We start from the raw sequence: 19,437 nt of genomic DNA, 5'->3' as shown, positions 1-19,437 counted from the left end.
AGGAAAGAAAAGAAGGAAAGAAAAGAAGGAAAGAAAAGAAGGAAAGAAAAGAAGGAAAGAAAAGAAGGAAAGAAAAGAAGGAAAGAAGGAAGGAAAGAAGGAAGGAAAGAAGGAAGGAAAGAAAAGAAGGAAAGAAAAGAAGGAAAGAAGGAAGGAAGGAAAGAAGGAAGGAAAGAAGGAAGGAAAGAAGGAAGGAAAGAAGGAAGGAAAGAAGGAAGGAAAGAAGGAAGGAAAGAAGGAAGGAAAGAAGGAAAGAAAGAAGGAAAGAAAGAAGGAAAGAAAGAAGGAAAGAAAGAAGGAAAGAAGGGAAGAAAGAAAAGAAAGAAAAGAAAGAAAAGAAAGAAAAGAAAGAAAAGAAAGAAAAGAAAGAAAGAAAAAGATTTTGTGATTTATCAGTATTCCTAGTTCATTTTCCACCACTAAAATCTGTTAAAAAGGCAATTAATTGACAAGACGATTTGGATAATATGGATGCAATTGCTAAGTCTAAGTGATGCAGGCACTACATTTTCAAACAGTTTCTAAACAGTTTTGTACGTTTTCCAAATACATTGTTTGTTTGCACAACACATTTAAATACTTCACTAATTCCTGATTATTAAATATGACAAGAAAATAATTCCTGTGGCACCATTATTTCTAATGTTACGCATTCAATATGTTTCTAGAGATTTTTAACAAATGAAATTTTCTTTTTATGACCAATTATGTGCATCTAATTTGAAAACTGCAAGCACTCTAGTGACTATTACCATCCATAACCACTTCTGCCACTTCCATTAAAATCCTATTTATTACTGGTGGAAACTTCTTCAGCCACTGAATGGAAAAAGCAATTATGTTACTACTTTTGAAATAATAAACCTGAATATATTCATTAAAATTACAGCATTTCTGACTCCTTTCCTATCCATTTACAGCCAGGAATGTTTTCACTAAAAATTGGAATACCAGCTCCAATTAGAAAGAAAAGTAGCGGGGAAAACCCTGATGCAATGGGATGCAGAAAAATGAGCCATGGATTAAATTTGTGCCTTGACTTTCGAAAGGAATGAATTTGAGAGGCAGTTAAGAAAACAAAAGGTCTGGGTAATCAGGGCACACACATGCAACAAGACAGTTGTAAGCAGTAATTGCTAACTGCAAATAAACGAGATAACGTGTTGCAGTGGAGCTCTCCTATTTGTATCATAGTCATTTAGTTGCAATTAGGAGATGGGAGTCAGGGTGGTGGGCAGCAAACACCAGTCATTTAGTTGCAATTAGGAGATGGGAGTCAGGGTGGTGGGCAGCAAACACCCCAGTGAAGTGGGGAGGCTGCAATATTCAGCCAGATCCTTCTCCCAGCTATTTATACATGCACTTTTTAATAAGACAGCCAGGTTTAAGGTACATCTTTAATAACTGTGACTGTCTACATAGCAGGGTTTCCAAAAATATGTTAGGAAATAAAAATTAAATGCAGTCACACCTGAAAAAGGTACTGACAGATATCTTAACAAGCTCTCTTACCTATACAATGCTGAACCACCGAATTCCATTTTTAAACCCATTTAAACCAATTTTAAGACTTCTTCCTTTTCCAATTCTCATCCCCTGAACCTGGGGAGTTTGTAAGAGAAGTGATGATAAAAGCTCTTATCCACATGACTGTGCATTCAGCCATCACAGAATCAGATACATTAGGAGATGGGAAAAAATCCTACCAGCTGAGAGGAAAGGAAAGGTAAGAAACTCCTGCAGTTCACCTGGAGTGAAAGCAAGGGAAGAGAAACACCTCAGCCTGCTGCCTGCAAACCCCACAGCATCCCTCTCCTGCCCAACAGGCCAGAATTAGCCTTGAAGCATTCACCAATTTTAAATTTTAATTAAAGAAATAATTTCCTTTTGTACACTCTGTTTAACACCTTTTAGCAAAATGTAAATGGGAAGACCACTGAGTAGAAAACACCATTTTCCTTCTAAGATGAATTAACAACCATTCTGTATTTATTTACATTTTACCTTCCCACAGTTTGTTATCCAAACCATTTAAACTCACTACATTCACCACAGTCAGCAGTTAGTTGACTCATTTAGTCTATCACTTTCTTTTTATACTATAAACAAATCATTGAAGACAGAAATTTCATTGAAATCTTTCTTTGCAAAATCACTGCAGTGAGTTTCTTAAGCTCTGGGTTTTTTTCTCACTCCACAAGCATCATCTAGGTGCCCAGTTACTGTTCAAGTAGCAGAGAAACTCCCCATCTTTACTTTTTCAATACCTGTTGCTGCCTATGGAGAACAGAACCTCACTGCATCTGAAATTATCTTCCAATACAAACTCTAGAAGAATCAAAGCAACCCTAGTTGTTTCTTTGGTTTCCTAATGAAATTTTCTTTAATTTCCCCATGAATTTGTCATGTCTGCTTCCTCTGTTCTACAGTGTTAAATGACACAAAAATTAAGAAAGAAAGTATGCTGAAAATTGAAAAAAAAAAGTATTTCTTCATATCCTCAAATTTATTATTGATTTTGAACAGAGGAAAAAAAGCTTGGTCACTTAAAATCTTATTTTGCATCAGTGGCTAAAATTTCACCTTAAAAACATCAGATCATATTTTCAGATCAGAAGAATAAGATTTTTTATCCTCAAAAAATCTTGCCATTCCTTGCACTTCATCCCTACAAAGTGATGCATTGCAGCTGAAACTATAATGATTAGAATTCCTGCTAGAGTTCATCCTGGTCAAAATTACTGACACATTGCTATCTGTTTGATGAGTGTGAGCAGAGCAGATAAAACCCAACCCTATCAAGAAAAAGTAAGACCAGAGCAGGAATCAAGTTACTTAAATACAGCCCTGAAGGTCAGATTAGGTTAAGTGAAAAGTAAAGGGGACTGGTGATAAATGGGGCTTTGCATCTACCTCTCAACACCAGTCCTGCTAGGAGGCACTGGGGCATCCACAGCTCTGGGAGAGGTTTTAGTGGCCCCTCTTCCCAAAGTGTCTCTCAGGACTATCAAGCCAGAGTTTAATGAGTTTAACTACTGAGCAAGAAAAAAAAAAAAAAAATCACAGAAGTTTCTTCTTCAGAAGGCAAGACCAAAAATGCTTTCCCAAACTGGTGATGAACCAGTGAAAAATGCAACCACCAAATGTTTCAGCCGTAAACATTCTTGTCTTCCCCATTTCTGTTCCATGGGTCAGTCTGATGCTGGGGTGCACGTCTAGGTCATGGTTTCTTCTGGGCTTGGAGGACTGAAGAAGGCACGGCAGTGTCCTCAGCCCTGGGTAACCCAGACAAGCCTCACAATTTATCTGATGAATTGTCAGCTTTATAAGTAGCAAAGCACGGGTTTAGGTGTTCTTATACTATTTAGCACTACTGTTAGATGACTTGGGAGAAATCATACAAGACTAGAAAACATTTACGTATTAAAAATCAGCTTCCTTGTGTGTTCATTTGCTTTAACAACTGAAACACAATTTGCTGGTGATTATCCATACCAAACATCTTTCCAGTAACTTTGATTCAGGCCGTAGGAGCATCATCCATTAACACAGTACTATACATCATTTCATAGCAGTACAGCAACTGATATGAGGAACCCTAATATATAACCTAAAGTCAGCCTAAAGCCCTAGCCAGCATTCTGAACAGATGCTGCCCAGAATTGCAGCTGCAACCGGCAAATATCAGTTACACATCTCCGTAGGCTCAGCGGAGGCAGGAAAGAGAGATCTACTTTACTCATCATCATTTATAAAAATCAATATATCCGCCTTTGGCTGCTGTGTACCAGAACCATATTAGCCATCAGTGCCACATACACAGCAGCACCACTTCATGTTTAAATGCATTGTTCCATAAAACCTGAGAGAGAGAAAGGTACTGTCCATTAAAACACATCACAGCAAACTGTTACTGGAGGAGACAGACAGAATAAAAATGCTAGTAACAATGCCTAAGAAACACATGGAAACGTAAATCCAGCAACACTAAATTTTGATCTGAATTATATTTAAATTATATTTCTCTTTGAAGTTGTTTATGGCTTTTCAGCAAGCCCTTCACACACTCTCCAAGAAAAACCAGAAAAGCAGAATATTATTGTAAGTAGAGCCAGTAATGCTGTGTACAACTGATTTGCTGTGAATTATTTCTGAGAACCCTGCAACTAAGTTTTACATTTTAGATTTATCAAATAATGGGCAATTACTTATTTGGCAAAGAGAAGCTGAATCAGTGTTTACTACAGCCAATTCCCACAGTTCATTTATTGTCATCCTTTGGTTTCCCCTGCCTAATTCAAAGCTGCATCCTATTCTCACAAATGCTTGTGAGAAACTCATGATGATTTCAAATGTATTGCAGTCTACAAACCTTTGGGTAGGAAACCTTTGCTGCATTCATCTGTGAAGTACCACCAGTAGATGAGTACATAATTAATGTCTTCTCTGTTAATACCATCATCAGGTAGTAGTTATAACCCACTGAAACTCAGTGATGAACCTGAAATGACGTATGTGGTTGGAACCACACAAAGGCCATGGCTGCAGGACTAGTGCCAAGGTCCCTCCATCACGGATATTTTATGTCAGTGTAGCTTCATATGTGGCTGCTGCAGCAAAACTCAGATCAGGACAGGGGCTGCAGTAAAATAAACCATGCGCTCGGAATAACATGGATGCAAAGTACTTGTGTTTCACTGATATTCCTGGTTTGGGATGTGATCCGCAAGACTCTTCAGTCCCTGCGAAGCTATTCAGATGACAGAGAAGGACTGAGCAAAACTTGGCTTCCTTATGATGTAATTTTAAGACTTTCCCAGCTGCTTAGCTGCCACAGGTTCACAAAACAGTATCTCCAGCTTTTAAATCGTACGCGTCCCTGTCCTGAACTGTACAAACCAAATCAGCTCGTTAGCTAACACTATAATGGAGTTAAGATCTTTGGGGAACAGAAGGTGACACATAGACTGAACTGAGCTTGGGCTTGACTGGGTGGGTCAAAGTAGTCTTAACGATGTTTGGCACCCACAGCCAGGATGCTCCCAGGAAGAGCTGAGGTCTGCTTTGGCACAGCACGGATGTTTCCAGTTTTCCTCTGCAGAAGCCAAGCTCTCGTTTAGGACATGAAGTAACCGGTTGCATCTTACATGTATTGGGAACCATCAGCTCCTTAGCCAAACCTTAGGATTTACATAAGCATTTCAGGAACAGGAGCAGAATGAGACACACCTTTACTTGAGTACCTCCCTTTGCAGTGTAAGAGCTCAGGACAAAAAAGCCTTCAAGCATTATATACGATGAGCTGCTCCTTTAATGTGCTAAAGATGATAAAGAAGTTACGATTTGCTTTTTCACACATAGCACTTGCTTTTGCACACGTAGCGTTGTTTATTTTGGTAAGTGACTGAACACTCAAAAAAATAATTTAAGTCCATTCAGCAACATGAGCATTAATGCTCCAAAATGGATTTTGAAGAAAAAATAAAATTTAGAATTAATAGCATTCCTAGTGTGTTGTTGTTAGAGCACTGTCTATGAATTATTCATTTCTGTTAAGAACACACTACTTTACAAAAGGGCTAAAAGCTCAGCAAAGAAAGAACACCACTAATTCAGATATTAAGCTTTTTCTGGAACATGCTTTGATCTCCAAAATCCATCTGAAGGAATCACTGGAAGTTAAGAGCTTTTTCTTTTTGACCTTAAGTGAATTTGATTCAAATGCACATTATGGGTCTTGAATCTTCAAGACCATTAGCTGTACATCTACTGCACATCAGAAGCCTGGGAAATAATGTCATGAGCTTATTTTGTATAAAAGCTTCAACACATTTCCTTATGTCAATATCTAAATTGTTTTTTTAAATGATATAAAGTTAGAAAAAAGGTCCTAACGATTTCACTTTTTGTATACTGGTGAACATTACTGGCTGTAGAAAACCTCAGTGAAGTTACTGGAGTCATACAAGTACTAAGGAACCTGTGGATACAAGACAGAGACAGAGGCATACACTAGATGATGAAAAATACTCTTAAAAGACTTTTTTCAGTGGGATATAATTACGTTGATAATAGTAACTTCACCAGAGGATTTGTATTTATCCATTTCTTAAGAATCCTGCAACGCTCCCCAACTCTTTGCTAGCTCTACATACTCCTCCTGTCTCTGGGGTTAATGTTTCCTGTGACTGAATTCTGAGAGTCTGAATGAATTAATAAAATAAACCTTTAGGCATCTGTCCACTTGGTTTCCTAAATTGCATTTTTCACTTCTGAGTACTTTGAATATAGCCTGCTTTGTTCAAAAAACCCAACGCCTCAGGACCACAAAACTGTCCAAATGTCACCTCCAAAGGGTTTGGTGTGGTCAGCGTGATGCCTGTGCCCCCTGCTCGGGGGCTGCATAAGCCCTTTCGGGGCTCGGGGTCTTGCCATTGCTGCAGTATTGGGGGGAAAAGGGGCAGGAGGGCAGGTAGGGACTCACCGCCAGCACCACAGGTATGGGAGCACTGTGACCAGGCTGACCATGCCGAGAGCCGGCAGTCCACTGCACAGCCCACCACACAAGGGCTGCTCGTCTGCACGGGCTTCTCCAGGTGAAGCTGCGAGATGACAAGGAAACACAAGCATCAGCCTTCCCAGGTCTCCCCCGGCCACCTCCTGCCACAGCTGTGCACCAAGTCAGGAAACCGAGAATTAGAATCATAGAATCACCAGGTTGGAAGAGACCCACTGGATCATCGAGTCCAACCACTCCTATCAAACCATGCCCCTCAGCACCTCGATAGAATCATAGAATCACCAGGTTGGAAGAGACTCACCAGATCATCAAGTCCAACCATTCCTATCAAACACTAAGCCATATCCCATCTCTAGCTGGATTCCAATGTTGTTAATTACACAGAGTTTTCCCAAGGTTACAACTGGAGAAACGGTTTCAGTTTCAAAGCATTTCACATCTCGCAGTCCCCCAGAGTATGGATATTGAGCTGAAAGGACAATCTTAGGCTCCTAGTAGGGCACAATCTCTGTGGTGACCAGCTTTGTTGGAGCCATGGGGATGGTGCAGGATTGGCAGTCGTGCCCCACACTTTTGAGACGAGGAGTGATACCACCCACTAACACCCCAGGGATGCTTTTGTTCCCGAAAGCACCCAACCATGGCTTTCCCCGCACCAAACACATGGATGTGGGTCAGAAGGCACTGGTTTTCTAGAAATAAAATGAACTTCCAGGTGTTTCCCTGCCCCACACAGCCGTGCGCGCCATTCTCACCCGCTGGCAGAGCTGCATGCTGACAGTGGCCCCATCACTGCGCTGGCAGCTAAGGAGGCGCCGCCGCTCTCCACGCCCACAGGTGGCATTGGCTCCCAGCTGGCACCCGCTCCAGCCTGAAGAGACAAAGCAAAGGATGCAGCGCAGCAGGTCACGGCCATCATTCTGTTTTCACATCTTTCTAACTCAACACATGGGTTACCTTTCCGTAACGCAGTGCTTTTCTCATATCACAGCATTCGAAACCCAAGCACAACTCACACAAAAGAAAGTTGCTCTTAAAACTGAGAAAGTCTCAGAGGAGAAACTCCTTACTTTGCACTCAGATATCTCCTTAACAAAACTGGTACCTCAGAGTGCACAGAAAACTGTTAAACACTGATAAAGAGTATCAGTTCAACCCAGTTGGTGTATTTACAAGGCTGTATTGTCTGAAGTAAAATTTTACTTTGATAAAGTAGCTGGGAAAGTTTCGGAAGGGTAACTCTGGTTTAACCTATTTCTTGCTTTAAGACATATCTTTCCATTATTTAAAACTATGGTCTATTACTTGTGAAATAAAAATAGTATTTCTAGTAGAATAAAATTCATCTCTTATTACTTGTCTAAAATAATGATGGTCATAATACAACTAAACTAAAATAAGCCTTAAAACACTATTTAAAATAAACAAAAAACATAACACAAACCACAAAAATTTCCATACGCCATCAACACATAGGAAGCACATGAGAAGAAAACCTATTACTTTGTCTCTTCCACCTCTGATAAACATGAACACATAAGTGTTTTGCATTTTTGAAATGTGATGATAAAAAAGGCATCATCCTGCTGCCTGTGTGTTTCTAGCACTTTTATTTCAAACAGGCTGAGTTTATATTCAGATGTAACATTCTCTTCTGCTTTGTTCTCCCTTCTCACCAACCCCCAAATTCCTCTTAAATCTCCTATCCTCTCTCTGACTTCTTATTTATCCAAACTGGTCAATACAAAAGGAATTTTTCCTTTTTTTTATTTTGTTTTTAGCTTGTTTGCCACAGATCTATTTGCTTTTGAGATTCTGAATAACACGTTTTTGTTCTGAATATCCTATGCCCACCCACATAACCAATATAGTCTTCAGACCGGACTTTTGTTGGGTATTATTAAATTCAGCCGATTCACACGGATGATACTCTTTGAACTGGAATTTTGTAATTGTTTCTGTTGATAACCCACCAAAAAGAACTCATTTAATCTGTTTTATTTCCAGTATACCTGCAATGACTACATAAATACAAAATTTGTGCATTTGTCCACTAAGGTGGTGAGTCCTTTATGCAAAAATATTTGGAAAAGCAGACTTTCGATTTAATATATTTTGTAACTGGTGTCACTTCCTGCTAAGAGTGTATTGGAAAGTTCTACGTACCTGTTAGATTGTACTGATACTGGAAGCAATTTTGGTTGAGAATGCATGGCTTCATTTGTGAATCTTCAGGGCAGGGCTTTGTATTGACAGAAGACCTTAGCACTTGTCGAGTTCGGGTTTGCACAATATTCGGATCACATACCTATATACAGAAGTGACAGTACAAGAGACCCTAGTAAATCATACAGACAACTGGAGTTGTTACATGTACATCCACGGCCATACAGAGCTACAATATAATCATCATGCTTCTGTTTTAAAGATTCTTAAAGCATAAGAAGGAAAAGAAATGTGGTTCAAAGGTAAGAAATCCAATATTACTATAAGCCATCTTTCACCCATCCTGCTTTGGCTATTCTAGGTACTCCTATACTACTTATTTACATTTTTTTTTGTAAGGATCCTGGGGGACAACAGGACAGAAACCATGCCATTCTGCTGTGCTCTCCTTTCCACAACTTCTAATAAAATGCGATAGTGCTGGATAATGAGACAAGATTCCTGGGACAATTAATGCATTTTCAAATAGTAACTGATGTTTCAGCAAAGCTTTCATTTCTAGGAATCTGTACTTGCATATCAGTTATGATGCCGACAAGACGACGATGTGACTTCTCCAAGTATGTGATGCAAATACTGATGTCCAACAGCCTATAAAACAGGATTTCCTTGTTCACATTTTCATGTGACGATGAACCAACCGAGACCAGTTTTCATTTGTGTTTGTACATCACAGGCATGAAAGCTCCTTTTTTTTTAGCAGCCTGCCATCCTCACTCTCTTAGCATTGTGGCATGGGGCTGTTTTCCTTTCCATTTTGCTGCAGACTTAACAATTGTGGCTTTCAGCCTTGCAAGAAACATTCCTTTTAAGTAAAGGAAAGCGTCTGTTCATCCCTAAAAATCCCCTCCTGCAGTCTCCTGTGCAAGAGAGCTCTTCTCTTTGGATGTCACAAGGAGATATCACCCAGCTCTGCCTACGCATTTATTAGGCTTTGTTTTTACACATTTGTTAAGCTTTTCCCTTGGTTCACTTAATTTGGGGCTATAGCACAAGCAGTGGCAGGGCCATGGGGAATGCAGTGCTGCTGCATCCACATCTCATGCTAAGGGGAACTATTCCAGGAGGAAGGAGTCACAGTCAAAAGATTAAATGCCTGTGAAACTGGTCAAGGCTTATGGGTGGTGAAGAGCATGAAGGATTGCTACTCTTTCTCACTAAATGAAATCACAAAAAAAGTCTAAATAAGCCTATTCTGAAGCCAGGGTGATTATGGAAATATGTAATTAGTAATATCAGCTGCAAGGCTGGGACAGAAAAGCAGCACCAAGAGCAGGGGCTCTGACCAACTGAAAATAAGCAGAGTTTTCCAACAATTCTGTACAGTGAGAATGGGTAAACGGAAGCAGCCCCTGCAAACCTAATGGAAATAAATCTCTATTAGAAGAACCCAGAGCCATTTACTAAACAAGATGAACTATTTAATTCCTAACAATCCCTTATTAGGATCAAATATTGCTCAGGAGCAGTAAAGAAAAGAAAACAACAATGCATGTAGAAATAGATTTTCATAAACACTTGGGAACTTAACACATTTTTCTACAGAGTACTTTAATTACAAAAAACACAAGCTTATTATCATGCAGCATATTGTCTGCAAACACTGAACCCTGCACAGGTAAAAGTATGGATAATTCCTGTACTGTGAATATTAAAAAGAAATGTCACGGCATTGCAGCAGATCTCAGACTGCTAGAGACTAGATAAGTTGCACAGAGGATACCATAACTAAACAGAACAACTAGAAAAAAGTCTGGTCTGCTCTTAAAATACTTTGTCAGGGCCTATTTTCCTTACTCTTACACTATATGAAGGAAATTCTATTATGTTCTTATTGCTGACACACACCCTGTCAAATCATTTTAAATGGTAATCTTATTTGAATATCCATGGTCATCTAAAATAGCCAATCATTCCTAATTATCTGAAAATTAAACCTATGCTAAGTGTTTACCAATACTTTGCTGCCTTTTCCACAATTAATTTGATTGTTCATCCTCACAACTAACACTAATAACTTAAATGATTTGCCAATAAAACAAAACAAATAAAAAGAAATCAAAGAAGGTATTGCAGTAGCTGCTCCTAATTAATGTTTCTCTGCATTGTGTTACCAATGGGAAAAAAAAAAATCAATGAATGCTGTGAAAGAAGTTAAGTCTGCACCATCCTGGAAATGCCTCCTTTCCTCCCTTCCAAATAAGAAATTGTAGTCAGAAAATATGCATCATTTGCAGATAAGTAACTTCTTTGAATAAAATAGTACCCCTCTTCCCCCACCAGCATGCACCCCTGCTGTGCTGGATTACAGGGCATTCATGCAGCTCAGCACTGTGCACGCACTGGCTAGCAGGACCATTTTCCCTCTCAGATGTCCCCCTGATGGGTAGCAGACCAGTCAAACAGGTCAAAATCTCTCTGGTGTTTGCCAGGGTTCAAAGAAATGACTGGTTTACTGCAGGTCTGAAGCCAGCATTCTCACTGTGCTGATGAGCCGTGTTGTTTAGAAGCCAGAGCTGATGCGGTCAGCTCTGCACTTTTACTAGTTTTGAATAATAAAGAATCTCTGTAGGAAAAGCGTTCATTTAATCAAGCTGAGTACACAGGAAACATGCAAAAATTCAAAGTCGGCAAACTGTAACTAATATCCTGTAATATTATTTGTTGAATTTCTCTTTACGTCAATTGAGAAGTCAATTTTAGTTTTATAATTGATTTTCTGGCCTTACTCTTTCAAGTTAACTATGTAAAAAATTGAGCCAAATATATATGGAACTGAATAAGCGGCAGGAGGGAATTACTTGCAAAGAAACAGATGAAAGTTGAGATTTTCAAAGGAGCAAGACTGTATCTACCTACCCTGGAATCTCAAGGGGTTTGAGTGCACAACCCCTTCAGGACCCTTCCAAAATCCCAGGGTGGAAAAATTAAATATTTACCACATGGTAAATGTTGAGGAACGGCTCAGGCAAATCAAAATCATTAGGGAAAGCAAACAGTGAAAGTTCTAGAAGAGAGATTGCTTCCAGTGGGGAGATGCTGAGAGTATTAACAAGCAATAACAAAGAGAAGTGGGTAAGCTGCATAGTGGGAGGAAAATATTATGTTACTTTTGTCACCACTGCCATCATTACCAATGGCATATAACCAGTCCTGAACCTGGATCTTAAAAAATACTGAGAGAAAAAACAACCACCACCAATGGCAAATTACATTTTTAGGAAGTAGGGCAGAAATACCGGTCAGTAGTACTATAGAAAAGGCAGCAAAAGAAAGAATTAAGTTCAATTAAGTTCAAAGAATAAAGTTCAAGTAATTAAAGTAAGAAATTCTCACAGAATCAATTAAGATTTGGGCCAGGTTATGGAAGGGGTTGACTCTGAATATTCTCACAAATGAAGAAAATTACAAAAACAACTTGACTTTTCAAATAATCTTCCATACAAAATAGCGAAGATTCCATTCAGATTCATGGATCAAAACTGCACCTGCTCTACCTTGCTAGGAATCCAAGTTTCATATCACAAGCATGCATGAATCTACAATTTTGAGGGGTTAAATAAATAAAACCCACTGTGATTATGCAACCCTCTACTGAGTTTCTTCATCTACAACTCTTCTCTTCCCAGTAAGTGGATGCTATACTTACAAAGACATTAATTTACTTCCTACTGTTCTATTAATAACTCATACTTTCACTGATCACAGATAAAGCATCTGTTAATTATTCCTCCATTGAGTCAGCCACTACCTCCTGTAAGCTAATCACAACCGGTTTGTGCCCAGCATTAGCCAAAACTTCCCCTACAGTGGAAGCACAAGGAAAGAGGAAAAGGCACAGACAACAGCTCTCTTAAGAGAAAGGCTGGTATGTACAATGGAAGCGTTCAGTACTGGAGTTTAATTTTGATCTGTATTTTTGAGATCATCTCTTTATGGTCATGCCACTTATTTTTATGCCTGTGGCTACAAATCCTGAAATTAATTGGAGAATCTGATATGTAATGATAGGGTAGAATTGGGTAGAATTGGGTATAAAAGGAAATCTCCTTACACAGAAATTGAAAGCCAAGGTTGTAGATTTAGGTTGCAATGATTTACTAAGATAGATTTAGGAAGTGTCAGAGCCAGGTGACGGCTGAACTGAGTGCAACACAGAACCCCGTACAGGTGCTGAAGGTCCCCACGTTCACAGAACTCACTGACTCGTGGCGGGGTCCAGATCAAGCAGCTTTTGCACACACCTCATGCAGAGGTAAGAGAAAAAGAACGTGGGGTAAAATTCAGCCTCTCCCTTGTGTCCGAGTTCCAGGGACACCTCCAGCGAACTGCAGTAAGAGCAACTCTGGAGCTTCAGCACCGTCACCTACCTTTCCAGAAAACTGAGGCTCTGCTCTGCCCGAGGGCTTGCACTACAGTAAAGAGAAGTAATTATTGCTGCAGCCTTGGAACCATCAGAGTTTAGCGCCTGCTTAGCAAGCGGAAAAACCTTTGTTTAATTTCTGCCTCTATTCTAGACAACCAAAACCTATTTCCAACACCACCCAGGCTAGAAATAAAGATTTATGCATCAAAGAAGGATGATTATGGGTGCCAACTGGCCATAAATACAAGAGTGAAAGCAAGTCCTAAGAGGCAGAGGTAGCTGTGATGCATGGAGGTAGAAGGTCAGAGGCCTGGAGAATTCTATGTACCTTCAAGGTTATATGTCAACCCAGTTTGGCAGTTAAATTTTACAGACTACATTTTTTGTTGGATTTAGTCCAGATTCCTTCTTGATGACTGTAAGCAACGCAGTGCGTAATTCAGCATGTGCCTCCTTTTGTATTAGTGATAGGAATGGATTTAATTTCTGGATGGAAATTATAATGGGGACCTAACTCAGGTCACATATTAATAGCAGTAGGATGGCATACACAGAGACAGTAAGTTACTTTATCTGTATAGTTATACTGTCCCAACCAATTTTGTTGTATTAAATCTGTTTCCATTATTCTTTTCTATGGAGTGTGAAAAAGTTGAGCTAGATTCAGAGATCTACAGACCATATTATATACACCACTAGAGAAACAAAATATTCTGAAGCAATGAAAGAAACCTAAATTGTTAAGGGAGGAACGAGTCAGAGTATTTCCCAAAGGACCATTTAGAAATTATAGAACCCATCATCTCGATTCTATGGAGGAATTCTGGGCACTATTAACTACTGCACTTTTAAATATTTCTTTGAGTCAATGACATTTTTCACAATGACCACTTGTCACTATTTTAAGCTAAGAAAAAAAGCAAGGGACACAAACATATACAAAGGATGTATCTAGTGTTTGCTCCAGACAATAACAGAACATACAAAGCACAGAAAGTTTGTTCTGAAAGAGGACAATAAATCAAATAAAACCGTGAGGTTACAAATTCTAAGTTCCAGAGTAAGAGCTGTTAACATATCACACATTAATATATGTTATTAGACCTTCTTTGTGATGGATTTTAACAGCTATTCATTGATCTAAGCTTTCATATGCATCATAATTGTACTGCACAAAGGTTGTACCCATTATAGAGCCCTTTATGCAGTTTAATTTATCAAAAAGCTTGTACAATGCATACCGCGCTATAAATAGCTGTCCACCTTATATTTAACTGGCTATTCATAAGGAAACATACAACCTCAAACTAAGGTAAATGTGTTGGCAGCAACAGGATTGACTATTTTTAACAGTGCAATGAACCAGTATATTGTTCATGCTGATGTGGATGTTTTGTAACAATTTAACAAGCCATTTACAATAGCATGAGCAGTCTTTTGAAATGAAAATGCATTTGCATAAATTTTCTTTTTGAGATGCATCTAGATTCTGAAACCTCATCTGCTTCCATATATAACCATCACGATTTAAAAGTGATTGTTAATAAAGGTGAATACAAATAAAACAATGAATCTAAAAAGATGCAGCAGTTACTAACTTTTTGATAAAGCCATACAAAAAAAAAATCAAGTCACAGCTATGCGTAAGGAGCAGTGTACATTCTTCCAGAAAAGCCCTGGACGAGCATAATTCTCATGCTTGACCTGAATAAATTATCCCCTAGGCTAGAAATACAACTCTGCAAGCTTCATTCTTCAATCCAGCCTGCATACTGCAGGTCCTCTGCCAAAACTACATGCTAGTCATGATGAAGACTTCAGTAATGCACACAGTGAGCTTCAGTGTCTACAAGAGACCACAATTTCTCTTCCAGTTGGCATTTCCAGACCGTAATGACTCCAACTTGTATCTAAGATGAAAGCCACTGCAAAACCTGAGAGTCAGCTGTATTGCCTAGTGCCACTTCTAATACAATCAGTTATTGCAATATTACATCCCCAAACGTGGATTTAAGAGAATAATAACTCAATTGTCACAAGTCCTGAGCGTTGTACATCGCTATTGATCCACGAGAAATATGTTCACTGAAACACAGCCAGCTGTTCTCACTCACTAGATGTATAACCTCCTATAATTAACTAATTTCAGACCTCTTAGAATTAGCAGCTAGAAATGCCAACAGCTGAGGCAAACAAGGAGGCCACTCCGCTCAGCTACAGGGGCTGTGACAGCTATCCACACGGCAGCAGAAAGCTAACAAAATAAATTCTAGGTGATTATTTCAGGGACTCGTAGTACAACTTGCATATTAACTCTTTTGAAGAATGCTTTGATGATTTCAATTGAAGTCAATTAATTATATTTACAAGTCAGATGAATAAAAAGTCAAGGTGCTGCAGGTAGTGCATGTTATTCGATCACTGAATATGCAACAAAGACGATAGGATTTCAGTTTCCAGATTGTTTAGCTGGGTCTTTGAGCAATCAAGTGATGCTGTCTGACTGAACACACTACTGTAGCGGGAACGAATATGAAATTTCTAAAGCAAAATACAAGTCAATCTAATTTGCTCGTGATTTTTTTTTCTGACTAGAGAGCTTCAAGCTGTTATTTTAAATGGCTTTAAAGCCTTGATAGTTATGTAGATGTTACTTAGCGACAAAGAAGAAAACTTCATGAGCCAAAAAACTATCCTTCAATCAGAGGGGAAACCACTTCGAATTTATTTCTCACAACAGAGAATGTGAGAATAGGGAAGTTTTAAATGAATAATTATGAATTTCTTGAACCCGGTAAAGAGACAAAACCTCAAAAGTAACCTCTAAGTATTACATTTCAGATGGCTGTGTTTCTGGGTCATGGCAAAGTGCCATTGGAGGAAATATGAAAATCTAGCTTTGTGCAGCAGTCTTCAATAACGCTCTAATCAAGATGCAAAAACTGCGGTTCAGTTGGAAAATACACATAAAATAATTGTGGGAGTATCTGAAATTACAAAAGATCACTCCAGAACCACAAATATTTGAAAGCGAAAGGGAAATGCAGCAAAAAAAATGTAGAAAAAATACAATGTTTTAGCAGAAAGAAGTATTGAAGAAAATACTTCTTATTGACAAAGCAGTCGCCACTTTTATGAGTCATTGATTTCAACAAGATTCAAGATCGTTTATTATCCTGGAAGTGGAAAATTCACATGGGAAGAGTATAGCTACAAGATAAAACCAAGTGATACCCTAGAAAGTAACCAGAGTACAATGACATATTGACAAAAGGTAAACTGGATAATCTAAAAAGCCTTTTTATATTCACCTGATAAGAGTTAGTTATTCCACTATCAGTATAAATTTATTATCAACACTATAAAATACAGGCAGAACACCAAAGTGACTGGAAAAGAATTCTCACCTGACCAAAATCTTGGGTAAATATCTCAAATCAAAGAGCTACTCAGGCAAAGATGAAGCTGAAATTGTTGTTGCTCATTTCTAACAAACTAGAATTTGTCAAGTTTCATAAATCCTCTTTATCTCCAGCAAGCCAAACATGACCAGAGGTACAGGAAGATTTCCCAGAACGCTCTTTGGCAGCTGCCTCACAAGAGCGCTATGACTACAGGAGTGCCAACTATTTTGATATGAAATGCAAATGTGCTTGGAAAAGAGCAGCTGGGATGTATGGGGTTGCTTTTTCATTTCAATATAATGTGATCCTTCAAATTTTTCAGATTACTTGGGGAAGAGAAAGAAGCCATACTTAGAAAATGGATTTTTGGTGAATGTCCAAAAGCATTTTACACATCCTCAGAAGACAGGAATTTACTTCCAGTCTGGCATGAATCGGAGATCATGTGTGAGTACACCAGCTAGTGAGTAGAATTCCCTTAAAAACAATTAAATGGACAGTACTAATGAGCAAGATATTCTATGCATGCAAATTTACTGATACATTTTTGGGAGCTCTATGGGAAGACACTTCAAGTGGCTGGAAACACAACAGCTCTGATCAGAAGACTTAACAAGAGATTCAGCTACAGATATAGACTCCTATATTTGGGTGTCTACGTGTAAGGTCTCCATGCAAGGTCCAGACCCAAGCTCTCACTTGCAATCAGTGGAGCTACTCAACTGATCACACATAGATCTTTCCTTTTTCTCAAAGATGAAACAAGATGTTCTACAGACTCCACTGCCTTTGTAACTCCAGCAACCATGTCCACCACCTGTCCTAGTGCTGACTCAGGAGATGGAAGGCAGCATTAATTACCTTGGTGCTGGCAACGCCTCACTCCTGGCCACCACGCTGGCCTCAATCCCTGCCCCATCACACCAGTACCCCCACACAGACTGAAGATACACCACCATTCTGGTACAGCCATTCTGCACTTATAGCAAACCTAGTGCTTTCCTTGGAGATGCTAAGTGTGTGCAGCCCAGGAGAGACTGTGCTGTGTGGTCTGTTCCCCAAACCAAAGGAACACAAATAGCCTGAGTAGCTATAAAAGGGAGACAGCACTGCTGTAAACTCTTCAAAGGGAGAGTTTTATCTGTCCATAAAACTTCAAGCTGTTTATTGCCTCATATCTGGACAGAACTATTTAAACACATGCTCCATCTGCACACAGTCATCTCAGTTTCACAACAAAGCATTGCAGAACAGCTTGTGAAAACATATTGTTCAGTTAATTGCACTGCCATGCAGATGCCCTCACATTTATGAATTAACATCTATCATGGCAAAAGGATGTACAAGGAGACACAGGGACTGAGGCACTTGGACTTGCGACTGCCAAGAGCTATGCTGCCTGATGGAGTACAGCCCACAAGCTCTGAGCGTCCCTTTCTGGCTTCTGTGGGCTACAGAGGCCTCACCATTGCCAAAACGAGGTGTTCAGGTAAACACTCAGGACTTCTGAAGAGTACTTGCATGCTTAAAACTTTGAGCAGTCCTTTGTGAAACCAAATGACTGCCACCAAGGTACCTGAAAAATTCCCAATAACCTTGAGGAGCTCTGCATTAGTTTACTGCGTGCTAAAATGAAGACAATCTATGTCTTTAAAAAAAAAAAGCCAATGGCAAAGAAACAGCCCAACCACAGTGGGACCTTGAAAGGTATCCAAGTATCTGTATCGGTTGCAAGAGTGTAATACTTCATCAAAGCTATAGCGCTCAGGAGGCGGCGAATGCAGGAAATGAAACACAAGATTTTATTTGACATGTTTTTACTGAGTATATTGATATGCTACACAAAATATTATGGAAGGAAATTACCTGTGTCAGCAGTAGTATAAATACCTGTCCAATAACCACTCAGAATTTTTATAATGGTCCTGTTAACATAGGGGCAATGAATACATGTTTGTCACTTAAATACATCATGCAAGTCTATTACAAAACCCCTGAGATTAAACCCGGCACCTATTTCAACACGGATCAGAAAGAAACAATGTCTTTGAAATCAAATGCTTTGAGGCCAGAGAGTTTTCACAAGACAGAATTTCCAGCTTCTTTCCATCTTGCACACCTAGGAAAACACAGAGCACTTGCTGGTGTCTTGAATCCCTGCATAATTCACAAAGTTTTGAGTATTTTGTGACATGACAAATCGTTCAGACATCTTGCTGCCATCCCTTCTGTTGCTGTTGCCTCAAATCTTTCCTCAAGTTTTTGAGGAGGAGGAGACACTGGACAGAAATAGTGTCTGTTGGGAAGGGAGAGCTGCCATTCCCTCAGGCTTAAGACCTGTCCAGAGGAGTGCCACCACCACGGTCTACCAGCAGCTTGTTAGGGCAGTTATGAATTACTCTCAGAGCTCTCCCCTGTAAATATTTCCTAACACAGACAGCCCTTAACACAGCTACAATACTGGTCCCTTTACTTGTGTGGGTCCTCTCCCATAGACCAAGTACAAGGATGAGTGGAATCAGCTGTTACAGTAATAGCTGATGTGTTTTACTAATTCGCTGTGGCTCAGGCTCTGTAGAAATACAAAAATTTCCAGATTCAACCACGCTGGCAGGATCCATTAAGCCTGACTTCCCTCAGAAAATAATTTACTTTCTTAGAAAATAAGTTACTTTGTCAGAAAATAACTCATTAAATGGTTAACAGACAGAGAAGACCGACACACGAGGAGCAAGAGACACAAGCCAGAGAGCTTACCTGTGGACATTGGCTCCACTGTCCCCAGTCAGACACTGCACACTCACTGGGACAGTACAAGCTACACTTTTGCATTACGTCTGGGATTTCCGCCTGATTACACAGTGCGCTGGGCACAGTCTCCCCTCCGTGGCCCTCATCAGTACTCACGCACCTACAAAGAA

The 19,437-nt window shown here is 39.4% G+C and overlaps 1 protein-coding gene across 2 annotated transcripts in view; it reads right to left on the bottom strand.

Moving 5' to 3' along the window:
- The window catches only part of THSD7B (thrombospondin type 1 domain containing 7B), a 329,828-nt gene that overhangs the window by 16,264 nt on the left and 294,127 nt on the right, over window positions 1–19,437 (bottom strand). The window contains exons 18-21 of one of the 2 annotated variants that reach the window (XM_069861551.1): window positions 19,274–19,427; window positions 8,687–8,828; window positions 7,276–7,391; window positions 6,485–6,602 (exon numbers count right to left, since the gene is read on the bottom strand). In XM_069861551.1, the coding sequence (XP_069717652.1) occupies window positions 6,485–6,602; window positions 7,276–7,391; window positions 8,687–8,828; window positions 19,274–19,427 (530 nt within the window). The remainder of the gene's footprint in view (window positions 1–6,484; window positions 6,603–7,275; window positions 7,392–8,686; window positions 8,829–19,273; window positions 19,428–19,437) is intronic. The other variant, XM_069861552.1, reaches the window with a different exon arrangement.

This window comes from Phaenicophaeus curvirostris, chromosome 7 (genome assembly GCF_032191515.1).
Source record: "Phaenicophaeus curvirostris isolate KB17595 chromosome 7, BPBGC_Pcur_1.0, whole genome shotgun sequence".
Lineage (NCBI taxonomy): Eukaryota > Metazoa > Chordata > Aves > Cuculiformes > Cuculidae > Phaenicophaeus > Phaenicophaeus curvirostris.
Note: the sequence above shows the minus strand (reverse complement) of the source record. Positions and strands in the feature narration are given on the sequence as shown.